This window comes from Tiliqua scincoides, chromosome 2 (assembly GCF_035046505.1).
Source record: "Tiliqua scincoides isolate rTilSci1 chromosome 2, rTilSci1.hap2, whole genome shotgun sequence".
NCBI classification, from domain to species: domain Eukaryota; kingdom Metazoa; phylum Chordata; class Lepidosauria; order Squamata; family Scincidae; genus Tiliqua; species Tiliqua scincoides.
In genome coordinates, this window is record NC_089822.1 from 143,462,358 (window position 1) to 143,485,471 (window position 23,114).

General features: G+C 40.7%; 1 protein-coding gene across 4 annotated transcripts in view; it reads right to left on the reverse strand.

Annotated features, from left to right (window-relative positions):
• Positions 1 to 5,642: 5,642 nt before the first annotated feature.
• Positions 5,643 to 23,114, reverse strand: part of PRKCA (protein kinase C alpha) — a 255,284-nt gene continuing 237,812 nt past the window's right edge. For all 4 annotated transcript variants that reach the window (XM_066613250.1, XM_066613249.1, XM_066613251.1 and 1 more), the window contains 3 exons: positions 22,486 to 22,593; positions 20,000 to 20,140; positions 5,643 to 13,890 (listed from right to left, as the gene is read on the reverse strand). In XM_066613250.1, coding sequence (XP_066469347.1) covers positions 13,726 to 13,890; positions 20,000 to 20,140; positions 22,486 to 22,593 — 414 coding nt within the window. In that variant the 3' untranslated portion in view covers positions 5,643 to 13,725. The remainder of the gene's footprint in view (positions 13,891 to 19,999; positions 20,141 to 22,485; positions 22,594 to 23,114) is intronic.

Genomic DNA, 23,114 nt, shown 5'->3' on the forward strand with positions numbered 1-23,114 from the left:
CCGAGGAGTATCCTGAGTATCCTGTACAACTCATCTTGGGTCATTAAAGATGGAGAGGAAAGAGCCTAGATATTCAACTTGAACCGTATTTGGTGGTAGCCTCTTCTACTGTTTTCTGGGCTAAAAGGCATCTTTTAAGTGGTGGATTCCTCTGCAATGGGTTCCTACCTGTGTGAGCAGAGCATTTACTGTTGGCTGGTGTTTCCCTGGTGTCTTGAAGAATAAGAGTTCCTTTAGCCCAAGGAATCATTTTTAGAGTTTGATTTGCTATATGAACTTCTTTTTATTAAGGGGGCTTATAAACACAGTATATTTCACTATGATGGAAAAGGGTCAGTGTTGCGAAAATTAGTGGACATAAACTTGACATAAAGGCAACAATCACTTCAAAGCCACTAAAGGATGCTCTGGTATGAAACTGCTGAACTGGAGTTTGAGGAGATTTGATTCTATTCCACTTGGATGTATTTAAAATAGAGGTATCTTTCCCACAGCAGCAAGAAGTTGCATCTCCAAGTCTGAAATATGGCAAAACCAAAATGGAAGTTCTATGTCTTTTGTAGTGAAGGGGTATCATGTTTTTATTGGGTGTACCTGAAGGCTCTGCATAGAAATGTTGCGTTTAACTTTGTAAACAGTGGGCCCAAAAGGTGATGAAACAAACTTTTTACCTATACCTATGTATGGATATTATATACAGAGAGAGATAGTATAATATATAAACCATCCCTCTTCACTCCAGTACAGTCTCTTTTCTAGTGGCTGTTTGCTGGTGGTCTGCTTCAGGGGTGGGTGGGTCAGATTGTGAGCCCTTTTGGGATAGGGAGCCATTTAGTTGATCTTTCTTTGTAAACTGTTGTGGACTTCTTGGTTGAAAAGCGGTATATAAAATATTCTAATACTTGGACCACGTAATTCTGCTCTTCTTAAATAATTTCCAGATCCCAGATTTCCAGAATTTCCAGGTCATTACTGGTTATTGGTGCTGTCCATTACTTTTAAAGCTCTAATGGTTTGAAGGGTAAGGTAACTGAAGGATCATTCGCTTCCAAATTTTCTAATTGCCTGTTGAAATCAGTGGAGGATGTACATGGGATGGGGCCCTCTTGGTCATGATGCCTTGGAATGTAGCTGTCTCTCCTGAGCCTCTTCCCTCATGGTATTCAAGAGTTGCTGTATAGGACTGCCTTGTTTAGGCAGGTCTTCAGTATGAATTCATTATTGTACACCTGCCACTGCATCTTGCACTGCCATATTGCACTGCCACTGCAAACAAAACATAGTGTGTTTAGGCTGCTTCTGAGGCTGCATTTTAATTCATATGCTGGTTGAAAAGTTGCAAATATTGATAGGTGGTAAGAGGGAAATTGAAATGTAAACAAGTCTTTTTTTTTTTTTTTTAAAGCAGACATACAGTATTTAGTGATAGTGTAATTCTAAAATGGTAAGGAGGTAATTCCGCGTTGAGGATTCTGTAACAAGATGAGAAATTTTCACCATTTAACAGTTACCTTGTGTGGAAGAAATTCCAAAACCATACTTGCACTTTGACACTAATGACCTCCTTTGGTTAGGGTTAGCAGGCCTTTGGAACTGCAACAGAAGGCATCTATCTCCGGACCAGATCAGACGGAAAGCTCTTCAACCTCTCCAGACTGAGGGCAAAGTCCAAAGTCCAGCTGAAATGTCTGCGTGACTTCCTCTTTGCCAACGATGCAGCTGTCACTACCCACTCTGCCAAAGATCTCCAGCAGCTCATGGATCGTTTTAGCAAGGCCTGCCAAGATTTTGGACTGACAATCAGCCTGAAGAAAACATAGGTCATGGCTCAGGATGTGGACTCACCTCCCTGCATTACAATCTCTGCGCATGAACTGGAGGTTGTCCATGATTTTGTGTACCTTGGCTCAACGATCTCCGACACTCTTTCTCTCGATACCGAGCTAAACAAACGCATTGGTAAAGCAGCTACCACGTTTTCCAGACTCACAAAGAGAGTCTGGTCCAACAAGAAGCTGACGGAACATACCAAGATCCAGGTCTACAGAGCTTGCGTCCTGAGTACACTTCTGTACTGCAGCGAGTCATGGACTCTTCGCTCACAACAGGAGAGGAAACTGAGCGCTTTCCACATGCGCTGCCTCCGACGCATTCTCGGCATCACCTGGCAGGACAAAGTTCCAAACAACACAGTCCTGGAACGTGCTGGAATCCCTAGCATGTACGCACTGCTGAAACAGACGCCTGCGTTGGCTCGGTCATGTCGTGAGAATGGATGATGGCCGGATCCCAAAGGATCTCCTCTATGGAGAATTCGTGCAAGGAAAGCACCCTATAGGTAGACCACAGCAGCGATACAAGGACATCTGCAAGAGGGATCTGAAGGCCTTAGGAGTGGACCTCAACAGGTGGGAAACCCTGGCCTCTGAGCGGCCCGCTTGGAGGCAGGCTGTGCAGCATGGCCTTTCCCAGTTTGAAGAGACACTTGGCCAACAGTCTGAGGCAAAGAGGCAAAGAAGGAAGGCCCATAGCCAGGGAGACAGACCAGGGACAGACTGCACTTGCTCCAGGTGTGGAAGGGATTGTCACTCCTGAATCGGCCTTTTCAGCGAAACTAGACGCTGTTCCAGAACCACCATTTAGAGCGTGATACCATAGTCTTTCGAGACTGAAGGTTGCCAACAACAACAACACTAAAGATTTAAACTGGGTTGATGTGGTTCCAGAAGCTTCTCTCCTATAATAGAAGATTCTGCCCTGTCTGGGCTAATCTAATGTCCATGTTTAAAAAATTGATTTGTTTTGCATGTTATATGTGCACTCAGCAGTGTTTCTCAAACTGTGGGTCGGGACCCACTTGGTGGGTCGTGGGCCAATTTCAGTTGGGTCCACATTCATTCCAATATTCTGTTTTTAATATATTAGACTCGATACTACCCTGGTATGTGCATTAGGGAAATGTTACAGACCTGTACGTTTAACAGGCTACTATGTATATTCTTTTAACAATGATAGTAAATAGGACTTACTCCTGGGTAAGTGTGGGTAGGATTGCAGCCTAGGATTGTGAATAATTTTCCTGCTTGATGATATCACTTTTGGTCATGACATCACTTCCGGTGGGTCCAGACAGATTCTCATTCTAAAAAGTGGGTCCCAGTGCTAAATGCGTGAGAACCACTGCACTCCAGTACCTGGTAATTTCATCTCCACATAGGAGAAAAGTGTGTGTGTGTTTCCTAAGATTGGGTAGCCTGAGAGTTTGGTGTACCTGTGATGGTTGTTGGTATGTTATTCACAGAGCAGCTGTGCAAGCCAATGAGAGATGGAGTGACACCATTGTGTTGGGCAGGCCAGGGTCGGGGTCTTACTGGCTTCCATTAAATCCAGAAAGTCCTCATTTAGTCCCTGCAGCAACAACTTTAGTATCTGAAAGAAGGCTACAGAAGAAGCAAAACTTGTAGTAGAATGGCATAATTATGCATTTTGAGGCTGAATCACAGCTAAGGCACAGGAGGGAGAAATTGTCCAAAGTCATTACTCATGTGGGAAGAAAGCAAATTTTCAACTTGGACAGGTGCAACAGGGGATGCTGAGTGAAAATGTACATCATGCTTTGAACTGGAGAACAGAAATAGCATTGAAAAAGTAATGCTTTCTAATGAGCTGGATTTGAAAATAAAATGACAGATCTATAAGAGGCCATCTCCAAAGGTGTGGAGATGAGAGTTGGGAACTTTCAGACAAAGAAGGGGGGAAGGATAGTGCTGCAATGGGGCACTACTTATCTTTTCTTCTTCTGCCTAGGAGACCTGGGTCAACTGCCTATTTGGCTAGTGGCTGTTCAGAAAGAAACTGGATATAAATATTTTAAAAAAATATGAAGCTCATTGCCAATTCATAATCTCTTAGAGATAGTTATGAAAATAAAACAGCCTATCTCCTTGTATTATCAGGACAGACTGAGATTCTTAAGGAAGGGAAGAATAGAATGGGGATGGACACTGACCAGCTAACCAAGAAGAGGTGAGAGCTGGCAGTTTTCCTCTGATACTAGTGTGTTTTCTTGGTTTCCATGCATAGCCATCTAACTAGAGAAGAGAGTAGGTTGGAGCTCCAAGTAGACAGAAAATTATACCATACCATGCGACCATACCTGGCTCGCTCAGATCTGATCATGGTGACATCCAGATTACTGTGCTCTACATGGGACTGCCTCTGAAGACAGTTTGGAAACTGCAACTAGCGCAGAATGTGGCTGCCTGTGTGGTTGTAGTACTCGTTGGATAAACCCAGTCTGACCACTGCTTTGGTAGCTACGCTGGCTGTCAGTTTGTTTCCCGGTTGAATTCAAAGTGCTAGTTTTGACTTTTAAAGCCCTATATAATTCGGGACCAAGGTATTTGAGGGACTGCCTTCATCCACATAATCCCACCCCTCCTCTCAGATCATCTGAGGGGGCTCTTCTGACTGTGCCGCCACCAGTAGAGGTGAGGGAGGTGGCAGCTAGGAATAGGACCTTCTCGGTGGTGGTGATCCAGTTATGGAATTCCCTACTCCTGGAATTAAGAACAGCTCCCTCCCTGGAGACTTCAAGAAGGTTGGTCTCAAGACCTTATTTATGAAGGTTTTTAATTGACACTGAGGACTGGTGCTTTTTAATGATTTTTAATTGTCGTGATCCTGGTTGTTAATTGTTTTAATTGCATCTATTTTATATATTGATTTATTGTGAGTTGCCTTTGATGTGGGAGAAAGGTGGGATAAAAATACTGTATTGATTCCTGTCACCTTGTTGGGATGGGAGAGAGGAAGCAATGACAGCACAATCTCTCTTGGCTAAGAGTCACCCTGCAACTTTGGCCAGACCCACCCTTCATCCATGTGTGGGGGGCTCCCCCAGTGCAAGACCATTGTAGGAGGCCTCTGAGGGAACTTCCAAGTGGCACATGAGAGGAGATAGAGGTGATAATGGAGTGACTCTGTCAGCTAAAAGCAAGTGCCCTCACCCGCCCCATGAAGGCTCTTGCCACAGAAGTAGTCTTGGGCATTGACAGTGGGCCCTCCATCATAGTGGAGCAATATAGACTGGGCAATACATCTTTCATACTCAGTATTACACTGTCTGTAGTACTCTCTAATAGACATCAGACACAGATTTCCAAAACCACCCAAACTGTTATACTTTGAAAGGGTAGGCAAGACCACCCTGCCTTAGACAGGCTTCAGGCTCTCTAGTTTCAGCAAGGCTATAATTGCCCTGCTGTGGAAGCTCCAATTTCATTTTCACTAAACTATCCTGGAGCTAAAATCACTAAAGGCTAGCCAGAGCCATATGCAGCTTTAATTTCTAATGAAGGCTAGGACATTGCAAACTGTGCAGACAGGCTGTTGAATGTGCGCTCTTATCTCCCATTGCAACAGCATGTTGCACTCCCAGTACAGCAAATTCACATGGTGATTGGATGAGAATTAAAAGCAAATGTTCCTGGTTCAGGTTCAAAAGTATGGGTTGACACAGTGAACTGTGGGAAATGTATTTAAATTGGGATATCATGGCTAGTTAAAACAACGAGCCAACTTCAGTGTAAGAAAGATACACCTCCACAGAATAATTATAAGTATCTTTATTCATACCCACTTGGTTTCAAACTACCATAGGAATATTTAACAAAAACATGTCATGCGAACAAAGATTAATCGTTAAGATTAAAGAAAAGTGCAACAATTTGTACATTAATCTTGCCTGCTATATTTTTAAAGTTTTCTCTGCAAAGAAATGGCCTTTCAATTTTTCCCCACTGTACCTTTCAATTATTAAATAAGTAGGAAACTTTCCTTCACTTATAAATACAAATGCAGAGCCTTAAAGTGGTATCTCATATAAACTGTAAAATTTTACTGGTTCAGGTCTTTTGTCAAAAAAGGAAGAGAAAAAGAAAGGTTAACACAGCAAATACCATGATGTGATAAGTTTCATTCATGCATTCTAAAAGGCCATAGTTTAGGGGCTGTCACCTGGCCATAGCCTGTGACCTGCATATTGTAGACTTTACATGAAGCAAAATCACATTTTTCATTTCATTAGACTGGCGTGCATTCATCTGAGTAATGAAAAGGAGCATATCACAGATAGTTTATGGTATTCAACTCCACTACCCATACAAAATAAAAAATACAACTGAAATCCTAGGACTAAGACCATGCATAAACATGCACAGCCCAATTGACTCCATTAGGATTATGGGCTGAGGAAGCTCTTCCGTCAAACCCAGCAAGTTCTTCTGGGTACAGGTGCCCAACTGAACACAGGGAGTTGCCTCTTCTGCAATAGATTCACGATTTACTTCAATGGTCGGGTAAACTATTCAGATACCTAGTAAGTGGGAAATCACAGTGGCACCTGCTTTGCACAGGAAGTCCTGCCCCCCCCCCCACGAGGTTTTGGGATGGGGCAAATATCTTTGTACTTTGTTGAAAATGGATGGACTCGTGCTTTGCATAATCAGGGTTTTTGTGTGTGTGTGATCTTGCCTAACACTCTTGCACAACTCCCACAGTGTTTCATTGGGGCTTTCACAAAAGAAATATCCAATGAAATTTGTGCCCCCTAGAAATAAGATTCAGCAGGAAAGAATCATATTGAATCAAGACTGTGGTTCTGCTCATTGGCCATTAATAAAAATCAAATCCAGTTTCCACAAGGAGTCGTAATGACCTGTTGCAAAAGGACAAATCTGAACCAAAATGAATTATCAGCTGCAAGTGAACTTTGTTGACTGAATCAGTTGCTTTCAGATGGGGCAATTTTTCCTTTTCCTGTGGGTTTATTAAACACTGCTAGAAAAACTGTGGGGTCAAAATACTGTAACAGCTGGAAATTTTTCCCTTCCTGTAAACAGTGCTGTCAAAACATGTATTTATTGTGAATCTCAATAGTAGGAAAAACTGTGCCTTACATGAGTTGGTGGCAGCAGCCGCCCTACATAGGACTTTGCTTCACAAGAGCTAAGCTGTACTCCAGATCCTATAAGAAATCTGTTAGGACAAAGTTTGATATTTTTTCAGCAGAACTATTAAAGTTGTATAAAAAAGTATAAAGAGCATGGCATATTCAGCAAAACCATGTACATTGGATACATGGATTCCATAGTAAAACACTTAATACCTTTAATAGAACTTTCACATTAGAAGTGTACCAGGAACAATAACTAAAACGCTCTCACAATAGCCTGTGAGGGATCGTAAATATTATTATCCCCATTTTACAGATGGGGAAACTGAGGCAGAAGGGTTTAGTACCTTGCCCAAGGCCACAGAGGGAGTCATTGGCAGAGTTGAGAAAAGTAGTCCATTGTTCCTAGATTCCGGCTCTGTGATAAAACTAAGAACACCTACTCACTCAATTCTGTCCAAAAAAGACTTTCATGTGATCAGGAGGTCTTTAGTGCATGCTTGCTTATTCATTATAAGGCTGTATATTTGCCAAGCTTCACTGGCACAGTTATCAGTTGATAAGAAGTCATACATAATTACCAGCGCTATATTGCAGTCAGTTTATTTTAAGCATTTCAAATAGATGTGGTGGATATGGTTTTGAAGGAAAGAGGTTTATCCAGTAGATTTTGTAATTTTACTATATTGCAAGTAAACATTCCTTTGAACAGAATGTAACTACAATTGATTTCTTAATAAGAGATATTTTACATATTTAAAGAGGCCAAAATAACTTGGTGACAATTTAATTCTTTAAAGCAACATGTATGACAAATCACAAACACTTCCTCAAATTCCATGATGAGCATAACCTCTATAAATCAAATACTGTAAATGTTTTCCCCCTCTTATATTGGCATACCTGTGCTGAGTTTGGCTGAGAGGGAATTACTTGCATTTGGATAACTGGACGTGAATACTTATGTGAAACATGATACACACTGAGGTCCCAATGCAGGCTATCCCTTACATACTCCTTCAAAAAGCATGCAGCTCTCAACTTGGAGGAGCCTGCTGATATAGGTCAGCATTGGGGAGAATGCCTAAACAACCCTAACCAAGACATATATTGTCTCCCAATGCAAAAAGCATGCAACACCAGTAATCATATACACACTTCCCTGGGAGAAAGTCCCACTGAATTCTGTGGGATTTGCTTCCAAGAAGATATGATCAGGATTTAGACTAGGATCCTATAAAAAATGGTTCTGAGTGCAAGCCCCACTGAACAGAATGGGACATACTTCTGAGTAAACATGAATGGGTCGAACTGTAAAATAATGGAGCAGCGGTCTGTTCTGTGACTTGCTTGCCAAACTTTGATACGCGGTATTAACACTTAGTCAGTAAAAATTCCTTTAATTTAAATAGACTATTTGAAACGGAAGGCTAAAGATCTACTGCATCTGCTGAGCTTCAAATGAAGCACATTATTGCATTTAGGTGGATAATGGCTTCTTAAATACGCAGTGCTCCTATGGTTAGAAATAGGAGTGCAGCGGCTATCCGTCTAGGATCAACTCATGCAGCAACTGATGTGTGTTGGCTGGCGCCATTTTAATATTCTGCTTAAAGCACGCAGGTGTCTTAAACTGGTCTGGGTTAGGGAGTACTTGCTTTCACAGATGCTAGTGAAACTAGTGGGGGAGGCGTTAAGCCATTTGTGTCCAACGTTGCTTATACACAACAGGGACCAGATGGGGACACCTGAGGGCTGAGCAAAAATGTGTAAAACTAACAGACTTCTCTGTCATGGCCTAGCAGCACTCTCTGAATGCTTACCACTTTGTTAACATGTTTCCATGCTTCTGCATAAACTGGTGACTTCCCAGTTAGACCAAAGCAAGGAATGCCTTACTTGTGTGGTCATTAATGCAACTATATCCAGAAGAGCACACCACATTATTCCATTGCTAGAACTTGAAAAGAGCAAGAACAAATCCCACAGCAAGTGAAGGTACTTATGAAAATATGAATATCTTTGCCAGGCAGGAAAGGAACTAAAGCAAATTATTGTATGCTGCAGTGCTTCAATGTGCATTTTAAAAACACAGAGGTACAATTGATAAACACTAATATGGCCCAGCAACAAAGTCTGTTCATTGTATAACACAGGCCTTCACACATTTTGTTGCCTTAGACCTGTTCCTCAATATCTTTGGGGTACTGAATCCCAAAATGGCATTGATTTTGCCCGAGTATGGCATAGCCACCTTACATTCATGAGGGTGCTGCTTAAATTGGCATATAAGGTGGCTATGCCATACCCCCCAAACTAGAGCCAACCGGGCAAAACTGATGCCATTTTTGGATTCAGCAACCCAAAAATATCCTAAATTCATTCAAACATCCCTGGCAACTAAAATTTTTTTTGTAAGCCTGTGTAATATATATGGGTTCATATATCTACTATGCATTTAAGTACCTATCAATCGCTATGACCTAGCACTCAGTTACACCCCAGATTTTCAACTGTGAACTCCCAAGGGCTTGTTCCTGTACTCTTGCTCACTGTTATAAAGCACCATGCACAGTGGGAGTGCCATAACACCAGTACCCCCTAACATATACACAGCAGTCCCAGTGGAGTGGGTCTGACTGTGTTCCTACTTGCAAAAGGAGAAATTTTCTGTGAATAATAACAAAAAGTGCTTCCTTCTCAGGAATGTTGAATGAACAGTTTCTGAACCTCATCATATTTGGAATACCATAACCAAGATGGTCACATTCCCCTAATGGCAAAAATAGGTTGATTAAATGAAGCTTCAGAATGCTTCCTTTTACTAAGGGTGTGCCAATTATAGATAAGCCACCAAGCGTTAAGTCACAACATTCAAAATTATCTATTCAGTAATGGCAAAATATACTTAGCCTGCTTTAAAACTGTGACAACTGTTTGAAAGAGTTGGTGTCAAAACTGAGTTTAATACTTATAAAATACAGTTAAAATGCACCAACTGGTTTAATTGATGGCTTAATATCTATTTTACAAATGAATGGTTTACCTAAATTTACCATATTTTTAAATTTTTATACTATTTCTCTAGATGATAACAAAATACACAGACCTTTGTTTAAATGCCTCTTATTCACAGTACTGCTTCTCTGCTCCTGGTCTGAAATGCATGCTTACTTCATGGCACAAACATTCCTTGGTGATTCCAGCTATTTTATGTTGTCCCTTCATTATAGGACAACATAATATAGGACAATATTCCACCATGGATACTGCCATATACTTGGTTGGTTCTCCACTGATAACCAGAATAAACGGAGCTAGTAACCTAAGGATGCAGGCAGAAGACTACAGGTGATAACACATTGCTCCTTACTTTTTCTATGTCTCTGCACTTTTCTATGATTGAGGGAATGGAAATGGTGCTAAAGGCAGGTCTATATAAGTGCTAAATAGGGCAGCAACAAAGTGGGAATAAAAATCATGGTAGGTATGTGCAAGTTAGAGGTAGGCTGCCTCTGATTGCCAGATGGAGGGAAGGGCATCAGGACGCAGGTTGTGTCTGTTGTCTAGTGTGTTCCCTGAAGCATTTGGTGGGCCACTGTGAGATACAGGAAGCTGGACTAGATAGGCCTTTGGCATGATCCAGTGGGGATCTTCTTATGTTTTAAATGCAGGTCAATTTTGCAAGGTGCAAAAGGTAAACTAGGGGGAAAGGTACTATAAGTTCCTATATAAGGGAATAAGTTCCCCTGATCTAACAAAACAGGCTCAGATCCAAAGCTGTCCGTCTGTTAGTGGAAAACCTCTCTTGAAAGTGTTGTATTCAATTCTGCCAAGCAACTTAAAATAATTCTTCACATAAGGATGAATTCCATTCAGTTTTAAATATGTAGAGACATCTTTAATTACTTGGATTGCAATGTACTTCTAGAATGAGCGTTTTGCCCAAAGTTAAGCAGATATCCCTCTGAAATCCTCATGGCCAGCTGATATACAGATTTGGGACCATTTCACCCCCCTTTTTTCTACAGTGTAGGAAAAACAATGTATACATTATATGGGGAGAAAACACACCTGCTTATATTACTACATGTGTGCATTTCTTGGAAAACTAGCAGAGGGTTCCCTACACCTGTGTATGATGATACAGCAATGTAGACACATGTATGATAGTCATAAATGACTACATATGTAGCTATGTATGTGTTCCCCTGTACCAGTAAGAGATCCTAAAATATGGTACCAGGTAAGAGTGAGACTGTTCAGGTGGGCAAGAGTTTGCAATTCAGATGTACCATTCAGATATACATAGCTGTAGTGTTAAACTAATGCCTTAATAAGTGGGAACCTCTCGTTTCTCCTTCATGGCATTTTGTTTAATACACTGTATTTCTCTTTTAGAGAGAGAATTTTCAGGTACAGAAATGGTAGTTGGGCAGATTGTCCTTCATGCAACAAGAGACAAGGTGAGATTCTGGCATTGAGATGGATACATTTAGCACCTAAGCTGTCAATATTAAGAAAAGAAATATTAAAGGAAAAAATCAAAGAGTGTACAACACTGCAAGTGTCAAAAATGTAAATCTTATTTACTGATACTGATCTCAAAATCAGTATTTTCTATTAAGAATAAATAGAGGGGACATTTGAGCAATTTATATAAAGTGACAAATGCTACAGGGGATAAAAAAGAACTTACTATTCTTTCCATTTTTTTGCTATCAACAAATATGTAATAAGCACCTAACTCCAGCCACAACTAAAAAGAGGGAAAGGTACATTTTCTGAGGATGCAGACAAAGGGTTTTCTGTTCAAATCTGTTCCTTCCTACCTCCCACAAAACCTTCAAATCACTCATTGCACTGCCTAAGATTAAAGAAAAACGATTTGGGAATTTGGTGTAAGATCTATGGTGAAGAGAAATCTAGGGAAAAAATTTCTATTTAGGAGTTTGTGGCTTGTGGGGGACGTTTTAAAACAATGCAAAAAATGCCTGTGTGTATGGAAAATGTATGTTCACCCTTTTGACTGTGGACCAAACCTTGTACAAAGCCTGCAGGTTGCCATTATAAGATATCAGAAGACCTAAGCAAGGATAAAGCAAAGATTTCCCTAAAGTATCGATATTATGCAGAACATAAGGGGGGGGGAGGAGAACAAAAAACAAAAGCACACACATACCCCCCAAACTGAAAAAGCAGAAATAAACACAAAGCTTGATCTAAATAAAAGGTGATCCAGAATAAGGTCTTTCACAATTATAGCACAGCTGTGTCTTATAAAACTTTATATCTTTTTTATACTTGATACAATTCACTTAATGCTTATTAAGTGAATAATCAATTAAACATGCATTGCATGATGCATTTGCAAAAAAAATGAAAAGTATTCATCTTCAACCACAACAACTTTAGTTGAAAAATCACCTTCAGTTGCCTTTTAATTATCACAGTGGGTCACATCCAGAATACTGCTTCCATGAATGAAAGCACATTCAGTACATACAAGGTCCCTCTGAATATGGAAGGAACATTGCATTCACACAGAGGGCCCTTCCTGCTTGTAGAAGGGCCTTTGGCACGAACAAAACTCTCCTCCTGTTCTTAGAGGGAGTTTGCACTCATAGAGAACACTTCCATTCATGGAAGCATTACTCTGGATGTGACCTTTGATTTTCTGTGGCTCCAGGGCTCTTAAACCAATGATACTTATTGAAATTACTTTTTTCTCCTTAATTTTTTGGGAATAACAAGGAGTGATTCAGAACCCCATAATTCTATTAATTTACTGTACAAACACTTTCCATACTCTAAAATTAACATGCAGTTTACTAAATAAATAGGAACAAATTAAGGAGTCTGGGGTTTGCAGATTTGTCTCAGTCAAAGTAAGAAAATTTCAAAACAAAGTGTTAGAACTGACTTAAGGATAAATCTGAATAGTGATGCAAATTAGGTAGTAACATGGCACCCTGGATCACAGTATAATCTCATGGAGATTAAAATTAATACATGTATAAGTATTATGCAGTTTTACCTTCGAGCAAGTTCATCACTAGTTCTAGTTAGCATTACTTCTGCATATCTATTTTTTCCCCATTTCATCTTCAACATTTTTTTCCACTCTCAACATTTGTCTCTATTTTGATCCACTGATTTGAAAAGCTGTCATGGACCTGATCTTCATTTATTTGTTTTAACTGGTACCACCTCGTTTTAACATCAAAGTATTTCTTATTTCACTCTGAACTGTTTCTGTCAATCTTCTCTCTCTCCCCCCCCCTCAATTTTACTTGTTCCGGCCTATTACTATTCAGTCATTCTATAATGTGACACCAGGCAGACCAGTGGAAAGGGCTGGTCCCAGAGGGCTGCAGATATAAGATTTCAGATCCACATTTTTGTTTAATAAGTATGTATTTTCCCAAGCCTACACAAAACTCTTATTGGTTATTAACCATTTAAGGGGAAAAGTTTAGTGAATGAGGTACAGGGTAGAAAGGGGAACAATAGAAGTTATAAAAATGCATTGACAAAGGCTAGCTTTGTAAGAGTAACCTAAAAGCAGCAGTGAATCCTAGATGAATACATTGGGTGCTATGCTGTGATCTCCCAAGACCACACATTTGTCATTGTAAACCTTTATCTCTTTCCTTAATTCTTACCCCTACAATTTTCAGACCCAAATGGAATCATCAAGGCAAAGGTCTAAAAAGTCCAGGGCTAAGAACAATTTTCACTGCATGGTTTCTTCGCGTGGTCTACTGTTTTCATACGGCACTCTGCAACATGGGATGCACAAATTGTGGGTTGACGTAGGAGAATCCTTCAAAATCTGCTTGGTCTATGTTAGAAATGACCAACTGATCAGGTGGAGTTAACACTGGCTGTCCTCTGGTAAAGAATTTGTCAAAGTTTTCAGCACCCTTGCCACACTGTAAGAGAAAGAGGAGGAAAGAATGAGGAGAAATGCACAAATGGCATCTGCTCACAGTAAGCTTTCACAACAAAGTAATTTTAAACACTAATGTACTGTGCACTGAGCTTCATAGATCTGTGCCACAGTTATTTTGCTTTACACAATTATTAAATGAAAGTAAGTTCCTATAATTTATATAAATAACGAAGTCATTGGAAATTAGAAGGGAACTCAAGATCACATAAGTAGGTGAAGGGACCTGTGAGATGCCTGAAAATGATGTGACAAGCATCATCCCAAAAGGCATCCCAATAGGAAAACACTTGCAACCGTTTTACTGAAATGGACTGACTGAAGAGAACAGTCAACTTTCATCTTACAAGCAGGTGACATTCCAGAGTCAGTGTGCAAAATTAAAATTGTGTATACTCAATTACCTGGAATATTCCTTACATTTGAAAAATACACACTGTCTCTTTAAAAAAACTACACAGGGCAGGTGGGAACCAACTGAGGGAAAAGCAGCTTCATTCAGTGGCGTTACTAGGATTCGCATCACCCGGTGTGGGAGGCCTGTGCGTCACTCCATGTAGTGGGTGGGGCAACGCCCCAGGTGGTGGGTGTGGTGATGTACCATCACCCGCCCCCACCGCTTTTTTGGCTGTACCTTTTGTTATAACACAGATATTTCAATGTGGTTTGATTCATTGTATTCTGGATGAAATTACACTTTGATTGATATATAACATGATGGTCTTATCCCTCCAAACTCTGATTTTAGTGATTTTGAAAACTTGTAGAGTCTCACACACACACACCCCGTGTCAACTTACTAACAACTTATTGCAGCCGTTCTCAAACTTTTAGCACTGGGACCCACTTTTTAGAATGACAATCTGTCCAGGACCCATTGGAAGTGATGTCATGGCCAGAAGTGACAACATCAAGCAAATTAAAATAAATAATTATAAATAATTAAATTAAAATAAAATAATTAAATAAGGGGGAGCCAGTCCTGTTCCACCAAGTGAATCTACTTTGAAGGAAGTCCTGTTGTGGTCAATGGGGCTTACTCTCAGGAAAGTGTGGGTAGGATTGCAGCCTGTGAGGCCAATCCTATGCATGTCTACCCTGAAGTAAGTCCCATAGTGGTCAATGGAGCTTACTCTGCAGTCTGCCTGCAATAACAACCCCCCAGAAAGAATCAGTGAGATTTCCAGCCCCCCCCCCCCCAGTGCCCAGTTTAAAGTTCTTCTATTTTGGGCACATCAGAATAAAGACCCACCTGGCTTCATAAGTGCAAAATAGAAAACTTTCCCCTTACCATTCAAGCCTCTTTTTTGCTCTCTTTTTTTTTTGGGGGGGGGGGGGGAGGCTGCCTTCTGGAGCAGCTCCATGGGATCAGGATCCTTCTGGTGTCCTCACATTCCCCTTTGCCTGGCCTGACCACCAGCCAAGGCAGTCTGCCTACTCACGAGTAAACACGACTGTGAGGCTGCTTTGTTTTAGGAGGGAGGCAGCTGGGAGGGAGGAACCTCCTTCTCCAGTGTTTTTGGGGGCTGCATTCATTGAATGAGGACCATTCTGATGTCTTTGGAGCCTCTCAGCCTGCCCCGAATAAGGCAAGTCCGCCTACTCGCGAGTAAACGCGGCCACGTGGCTTCGTTTCGGACTCAGACTCGCAGCTGGGAGGGGGGAGCTTCTCGGTGTTTTTCTTGGGCTGCATTCATTGGATTGGGACCATTATGGTATCGTTGGATTCCTCTCAGCCTGCCCTTTCCAACGGACTATGGCAAGTACACCCACCCATGAGTAAACGTGCGATATGGCTCACTTTCACTTCCAAAGGGCTCCATGCATTTTTCCTTCCGATTTTTTGGCCATAACTTTTGAACAAAAGGAGCTATTCCAATTCTGTCTTCTGCACTGCACTCTGCTGGCCATTCTGCTTCCAACGGTGTATGGCATGATGCAGTAGCTCCTAACCCTGCAAAGTTAGTGCATCCTCCCCCAGGGCGTGTCACCCCTTCCTAGCGCGTCACCTGGTACGGCCCGCACCCCCCTAGCGACACCAGTGGCTTCATTCTCCAATCACTCTATCTGTGGCATTTATTTAGTAAGTCGAATGACAGGTAGAATCACCTGCACTATTTAAACTGTTTTACTCTGGTTTTTTATTTGCCAAACACATAGTCGAATTTGGAAGAGTAAAGTGTGCATAAGATGTGGGCTGACCATGTTATTCTGAACTGCACCTTGTACTCAGATATTTTTAACAGAACATGTACTGCTCTTAGTTACCAAATATGTCCAATATATTGACTTTTATGTGCTACTAATGGAAACATACACCAATATTAGTAGCTTTTATACATGATATGATTCATAATGAAACCTGCATCTATATTTTCTCTTATTTCAGTTATATGAACTTTCAAAGATGGTAGTCTTTGAATAAAATATTCTGGGTGATGATGCAGAATCAAAAATAACCAAGAATGCCTGGGACCGTACTCCAATTATTTTAAAAGAACGATAGCTATAAAAATATCAGACATATAGCTAAATGGCTTCGATCTTGGAGGATATCATAGCTGATGAGCTACTAAATGATTGAAAAGCATTGCACTCATAGGCGTGGATCCAGGGTCAAACATATGCAGTCCCTGGGGCTAAACATGTATAAACTCTGTCAGATATAATTGACAATGGTGCTTTTCAGGCAGAGGACTAAACCCATTTCCAACTCAGTGATTGGTGCTATGGCTATGCAGCCCCAGGAGCATGGACTGGAGAGGAACTGCTTATACAGTACCCATTTACTGCAAAGTTAGTCATCTAGCTAGGGATATGAGCTGGAATTCTGCTCTGTAGACAGGTGCCTCTTAACTGGAGTTTGGCAGTACAGGTTATACAAAGGTTTCAGTGAATTTCTGTTTTGTCAGGAACAGCAAAACTGTTGGTAAAGTATATACCAGGGATACCTAACCTTTCATCTTTAGGGCTCCTGGACCTTTAACAATTGTGTAGAGGCAGGTATTTCAGCAGGTGCTGTTTGCCATCTGTGATATGACAAACAGCACCTGCTGAAATTCCCTCCTCTACAATATTGTTAAAGGTCCAGGAGCTCTAAAGTTGGAAGGCTGGCAACCCCAGGTATATACTATACTGGTACAGTGGGTGTGTATTATACGTATAAATATTTATTTATTACATAATTATTCTTTATATGTATTTCTTATAAAGGTACTCTGAAAGCAGAAAGATGGGTAACAAATGTTTTTAATTTTCAATAAAATACACAATCATGTCCTACTAGCTGAACTTCCCTCTCTTCCATGCTTAACATGGGCATTTTCTGCAACATTCTAAAGCTCAAGTTGGAAATTTGATGTGTTGTTTTCTTTTTAAACACAGTAATAATACACCACTATATGGCCATGGCTATGAATCATAGCTATCTTACAGTGGCATTTATCAGAAGTGTGCACCATTTTATGTCTGAGTTGCTATAAATGGAAAAGTGTTTCAAATAATCTCTTACCCTTACACAATTGCACTGTGTTTTAAAGACAAACTACTTTGTGACAAACACAAAAGCCTTTAACTTGGAAGAATTCCAGCCTATCAGCTAAGAATAGATGCATTAGAGAATGCTCTTTTCAGGTCTTGAGCTGACTCTGTACTAAACACCTTGAGACTAGAACTTCTCATATGTAATACATGTGGGCTCTCCTATCTTTGGGCTTGACTTCCACAGATGTCAGTAACTGCAGAGGCCGGGCCCACTGCTAGAGGGCCTCAGAGGACTTCCTGGACATGATCAGAAGTCACTTCTGGTTTGTTCCGATGACTTTCTGAGGCACAGGGAGGCCGCACACGGCTTCCCCACACCTCAGAAGCTCCTTAAATTGGACCAGAAGGTACTTCTAGTTTGTGCTGATGACTTCTGATTGTGTCCAAAAATGTTCTGAGGCCCTCCGGCCATTTTATCCATGGAATTTAGTATCTGCGGTGGGTCATACAGTGGAACCCCCACAGAAACCGAGGGCTCTCTGTATGTTGAGCATACACCAGTGTTTATACACAAAGCATTTCAAGGACCAAAACTGCTCTTGAAGACCATTCAGAAACTTCAGGTGGTGATGAATGTGGTTCCACAGGGTGGTTTGACTCCATTGCACTGGCTGTCAGGTCATTTGCAGGTGCAACTTAAGGCAACAGTAATTGTCTTCAAAGCTTTATATGGTTTAGGACCAAGGTATCTGAAGGACTGCCTTTCTTTGCACAAAATGGTCTGTCTCCTCAGATCAGCTGGAAATGTGGAAGGCACCATTGTTAGAGGTTCACAGCTGACATAAATGCAGGCTGGGGGATAAGAATAGGTCCTCAGTTTGGCTGTACTTGTTGTAAGAGGCAACTAAACAGCCACCGGGTAGATGGGACTCATCAGTCTGGGAAGGCAGCTCATGTGAGAGAAGGAAAACTCTGATCCCAAACCTCCACTGCCTTGTGGCTACATCCAGTTATGGAAAAGGCTTCAGGAGTCAACCTCGAGGCAAAATCCAGAGCTGGAGACCCTGAGGCAGCTCATGGCTGAACACAGTCATGTTCTGGCAACTCCTGCAACACCGCTGGAACCAACCGTATTGGTTTCTGCCTTTCCACTGGACCATTTCAGCAATGTGGAGAGGGGGGATTGGCTGCATGGGTTATCTACTCCATATCTACTTTACACAGGCTTCGTGCACTGGAGAGGACACTCTGTTCCAGAACCACTATTCAGAGCACGATACCATAGTCTTCCGAGAATGAAGGATGCCAACAACATAAATGCAGGGGAGAACCTTCTCCATGGTGGCGTTCCATTTGCGGGTTTCCACTTCTGAGACTGTCTTCCTTTCTCCATGGGTTTCCATGGAGACTGAAAACTGTTGTTTTCTGGTTTGGGTTGACCCCCTTTTGGGTGAATTTTTGTTAACTACATGGCTGGACTACCTTTTGTTGTATATTATCTTGTTTTGATGTATTTTAAATGTTTTTAAAATTGTCACTGTAATCCACCTTGAATGCCTCCATTGGGATGAGGCATATAAATATTTTTAATAAATAAAATAAACCACCTGTTCTTGTATACTGCTATAGCTGCTCCCATTGCTTCTTGACAAGTAATTAGAAAGGGAAAGAATATTGGTGGCAGAAAGAGGGGGGAAAAGGAAGTTGGAATTAGTGTCCAGTTCAGATTTTGATCTAAACCAGGGGTGTCCAAAGTTTTTGGTAGGAGGGCCACATCATCTTTCTGACACTGTGTCGGGGGCCGGGGAAAAAAAGAACTAATTTACATTTAAAATTGGAATACATTTACATAAGTATACATAAATGCATATAATAAAGATGAACTTATATGAATGAATGACGGTCTTGCAATAGCTCAAGGCCTATAAAAGGCCTTGTACAAAGCAAGGCTGGCCTTTCCTTTGCTGCTGCTACTGCATCATAGATGTGAAACAGCAAGCAGTGGAGGAAGCCCTCATCCCACAGCTCATGTGAGAGGTCAAACAGTCGCCCTCACGCTGAGAGCAGTTGCGTCGGGCCAGTGCAGGCTCCAACAAATCTCTGGGGGGCCAGAGGCTCATTGGAGACTGGGGTCTCCCTGAGGGCCACATTGAGAGGCCTCGAGGGCCGCATGTGGCCCCAGGGCCGGGGTTTGGGCACCCCTGATCTAAACTGGAGGATAATTTGGGGTCTTTCAAAGCTCTCATTTTCAAAGCTCTCTCATTTAAAGAGAGCTTAACAAGACAAAGTTATTCTCTAAGCCTGGCTTTGCTGGTAGCTCAACCCTTTTGCAACATACATTTACCTTCATTCACATGTTTTGAGAACTTCTGTACGTGTTTGACCAGGATGAATGCAGCTTTAATAAAGTATGTTTGGGTATATGCAAAAGTATGTTTGCATGCTGAAGTATGTTTGGGTACAAAATGTGCTGCCAATCTCTGCTACTAGTACTCCTGTCTAGCCCATCATCAAGCAATGCAAAGATGCACACATGGTCTTACAATTCAGCTTTGTGTCCAACACTAAATAGTTCACTGTCCAGGGAAAAGGAAGGTTGCTCATCTTACCACTTTAGGCTTGAAAGGAGGCTGAATCTCTCCATTCTCCAGTTTCTCCCAGTCAATTCTTCTGAAGAAGGCATGCTCCCTGATGTCTCTCTCACCCTCAGGTCCACAACCAAGACGTTTTGCTGGGTGTTTAGTCATCAACTATATATCAAACACAAACCAATGAGGAAGAGTGATTTTCAGAATAGATGAAACTAATTGTTCCTGACTTCCAATGATACAACTTTTTGTCTTCAGGTAAAACTAACAATTTTTTTTGGGGGGGGGGGTAAGTTTGTTTAAACATTTTCTTCTTGTTTTAGTACAGAAGCAAACATAACCTGCCATAAGCAAGTACCTGCAAACCAGATAATGTATGTCTCCTAAAAGAGATTCTTCTCTCTCTCACTTGATGCACGATTTAAAATATTGGCTAAATTTGATATCCCTTATACTGAAACTCGATAAGATACAATTTTTTCTTTATTTTTGACCCCATTCTAGCTATCTTCATTAAAGACTTTTAACGATTCCAACTATCAGCAACCAATCTGCCTCTTTAATTTCATATTTAATGCCAATCTGATAAATATCTACATGGGGAAAGCGTGATTTCAGAACAAAGAGCCTTGCTGTGTATTTGAAATAAGAACAACTCATTACGAGGGCTCCTTGAGCAAATAAGTAGTCGAGGGGACATACTTATTCAACTCTACACTCTTTGCAGATTAACTTCAGCATTTGAGATATTTGTTTAATGTCCTTTTCTAGTTATTCCTTTCATTTTTTCACTGTATGTTATATATGGCCTTTCAGCTGTAACAGTTTCTAAGATGGTTAATAAATAAGTAGACTATGTTAAAAATTCAAAGTTAAAACTATTCAAATCTTTTAAAAAAATATTTAGAATGGAAGAGAACAGCCTCCCCTCAGGAATCCAAAACAGGCATCCTACTTAAAGTGTAATCACACATGCATATTCATAATTTGACAACTGCAGCACCACGGGGTATCTTCCATTTGTGAATCAGGCATAGGACAGACAGCTTTCATGGGTTTCCACGACTCAACACACACTTTCATGACAGTTTGCACCAAACCACCAAAGGAATATCAAGCAATGTACACAAATGCATGAATCAGCCTCAGCTTTAACATCTGGACACTTCAACAGTATGCCTATATTATGACTCCATGGTCAACAATGAGGTCATAATTTGTCTACAAATGTTAGCTTCTTTTATGTGGAAGTCGGAGTCTCCAACCTAGTGCCTGAATTTATCCATTTCCCTAAAATCTTAGCTTCTATTCTCTTTGGACACAAACCACATCATGCAATGCAGATTGTCACCCTTACATTGCAATTACAGGTCTGTAATTGAACAAGGGATAGAAAATGGATGACACAAAAGGTCTAAGGATATGATAGACCTGTTCGAGCAAAAATCACAACTGCTCAGTATTTCAACTAACACATCAAAAACATTCACTTGCGTAGCAGCTGGATTCAAAATTGGTTTCTTATGATAGTTTAGACTTTAAAAAAATCTATTTACAAATAAACTTGTTAGAGACAGATGTATGACTGCTCCCCTGCTGATGAATCAGGGTCAAAAACTAAGTAAAACGGCTTGGATTTTTTCCCCTAGTTTGAAATATGTTTCATAAGGGAAATTAACTCTCAGACATTTTTTGTAATACTGGAACAAAGCACTTCAAATTCAGTTTCCTAGACAACCACGCAACAACTACACACAGCAACTAGCATTTCTTTTTAAAGAGCCACAACAGGGTCAGGGAACTCCTTCTGCCAGTTTCTGGCTGCCATGTAATCCTATTTGCAGCCTCCTAGGTTCTAGGAATGTGTGTCAGAATGCTCTCTGCGCCCCAGCAGAAACCTCCCACATTTAACTGAGGCTGAAAGAAATGTTAAATAAGAAACTTGTCGAGAAATCATATAGACTAGAGCTTATGAAGTGAAATGCTAGTTAGAGCTGGGTGAAAATGGTTTTAGTTTTTTTGCAGATTTTGGTATTTTCCAAAATCAGAAGTGCAGAAAGCAGTGTTATGTGTTTTTATTCTAAGGCTGCATTTTTATAAATGCTTGTAAAGTTTACTAGTAAGTGATGTAGGTAGTAGTGTCAGCAGATGCTGCCACATGCATGTAGTGGTGATAGATGATATGTAGAGATGTTAGAGAATGATTTTACTTTTTTCACAAATTTTGAAGACTTTATTTTCTGTTTTTGTTTTTTTTTACAAAAATGAGAAGGGCAGAAAGCGGTGTTATCTGTTTTTATTTTGTTATCATTGAAAAAAAATCACACCTCTAATGACAATGCTGGATTAATTAGTATAACAGAGAAACCTGCCCTAATTTTATATTAGCCATGCATTTACCCTCAAGTGTAAAGGTTTTACAGATAGATCACCAGCCATTGTGAACAATACCTTGTAAAATGCACTAAAAATTCTTCCCATGTCATCATTATAACCCGGTTGCTTACCCCCTTGCAAATGGACACAGCCTCTTTGGACATTGCTTTTGGGTAAGAAACATTATGTTCCATTATTGACTGAAAGAGTTCATCTTCGTCCTCACCATCAAATGGAGGCTGATAAAACAAACCACAAACATTTCACATAATGTTCAAAATTAATTTATTTCCAGTATTTGTACTGCCCCCTTTCTCCCAAGGTGGCTTACAATACAGTTTATTAAAAGTACAAGTGATCCTGTTGTTGGATAACAGTAAGAGCAATTCAACAATGGAACAACTGTTGAATGGAACAATATTAGTTCCATTGGTTCTCCCTTGTTGGGGCCTTCAGTCACCGCTTGACAGACATCTTTTGGTGATGCTCTAGAAAGGATTTTCCTACTTATAGCAGGGGTTTGGACTAGATGGCCTTGAAGGCCTCTTCCAATAATTTTGATTCTATGATCTTATTAGATCTGTCAAATGATTTCTAGTAATTTTTGCAGAGATTTGTATTTCTGGTCTTTAGTACACAGGGAATAAGATATAACATTTTCAGTTTGCAAGAGACGAGGTATTTCCCGTAAATCAGTGTGAAAATCCTTAAATATATAGAACCTAAGCAAAAAGCTGCTCAATGTAAAGACTCTGTTCCG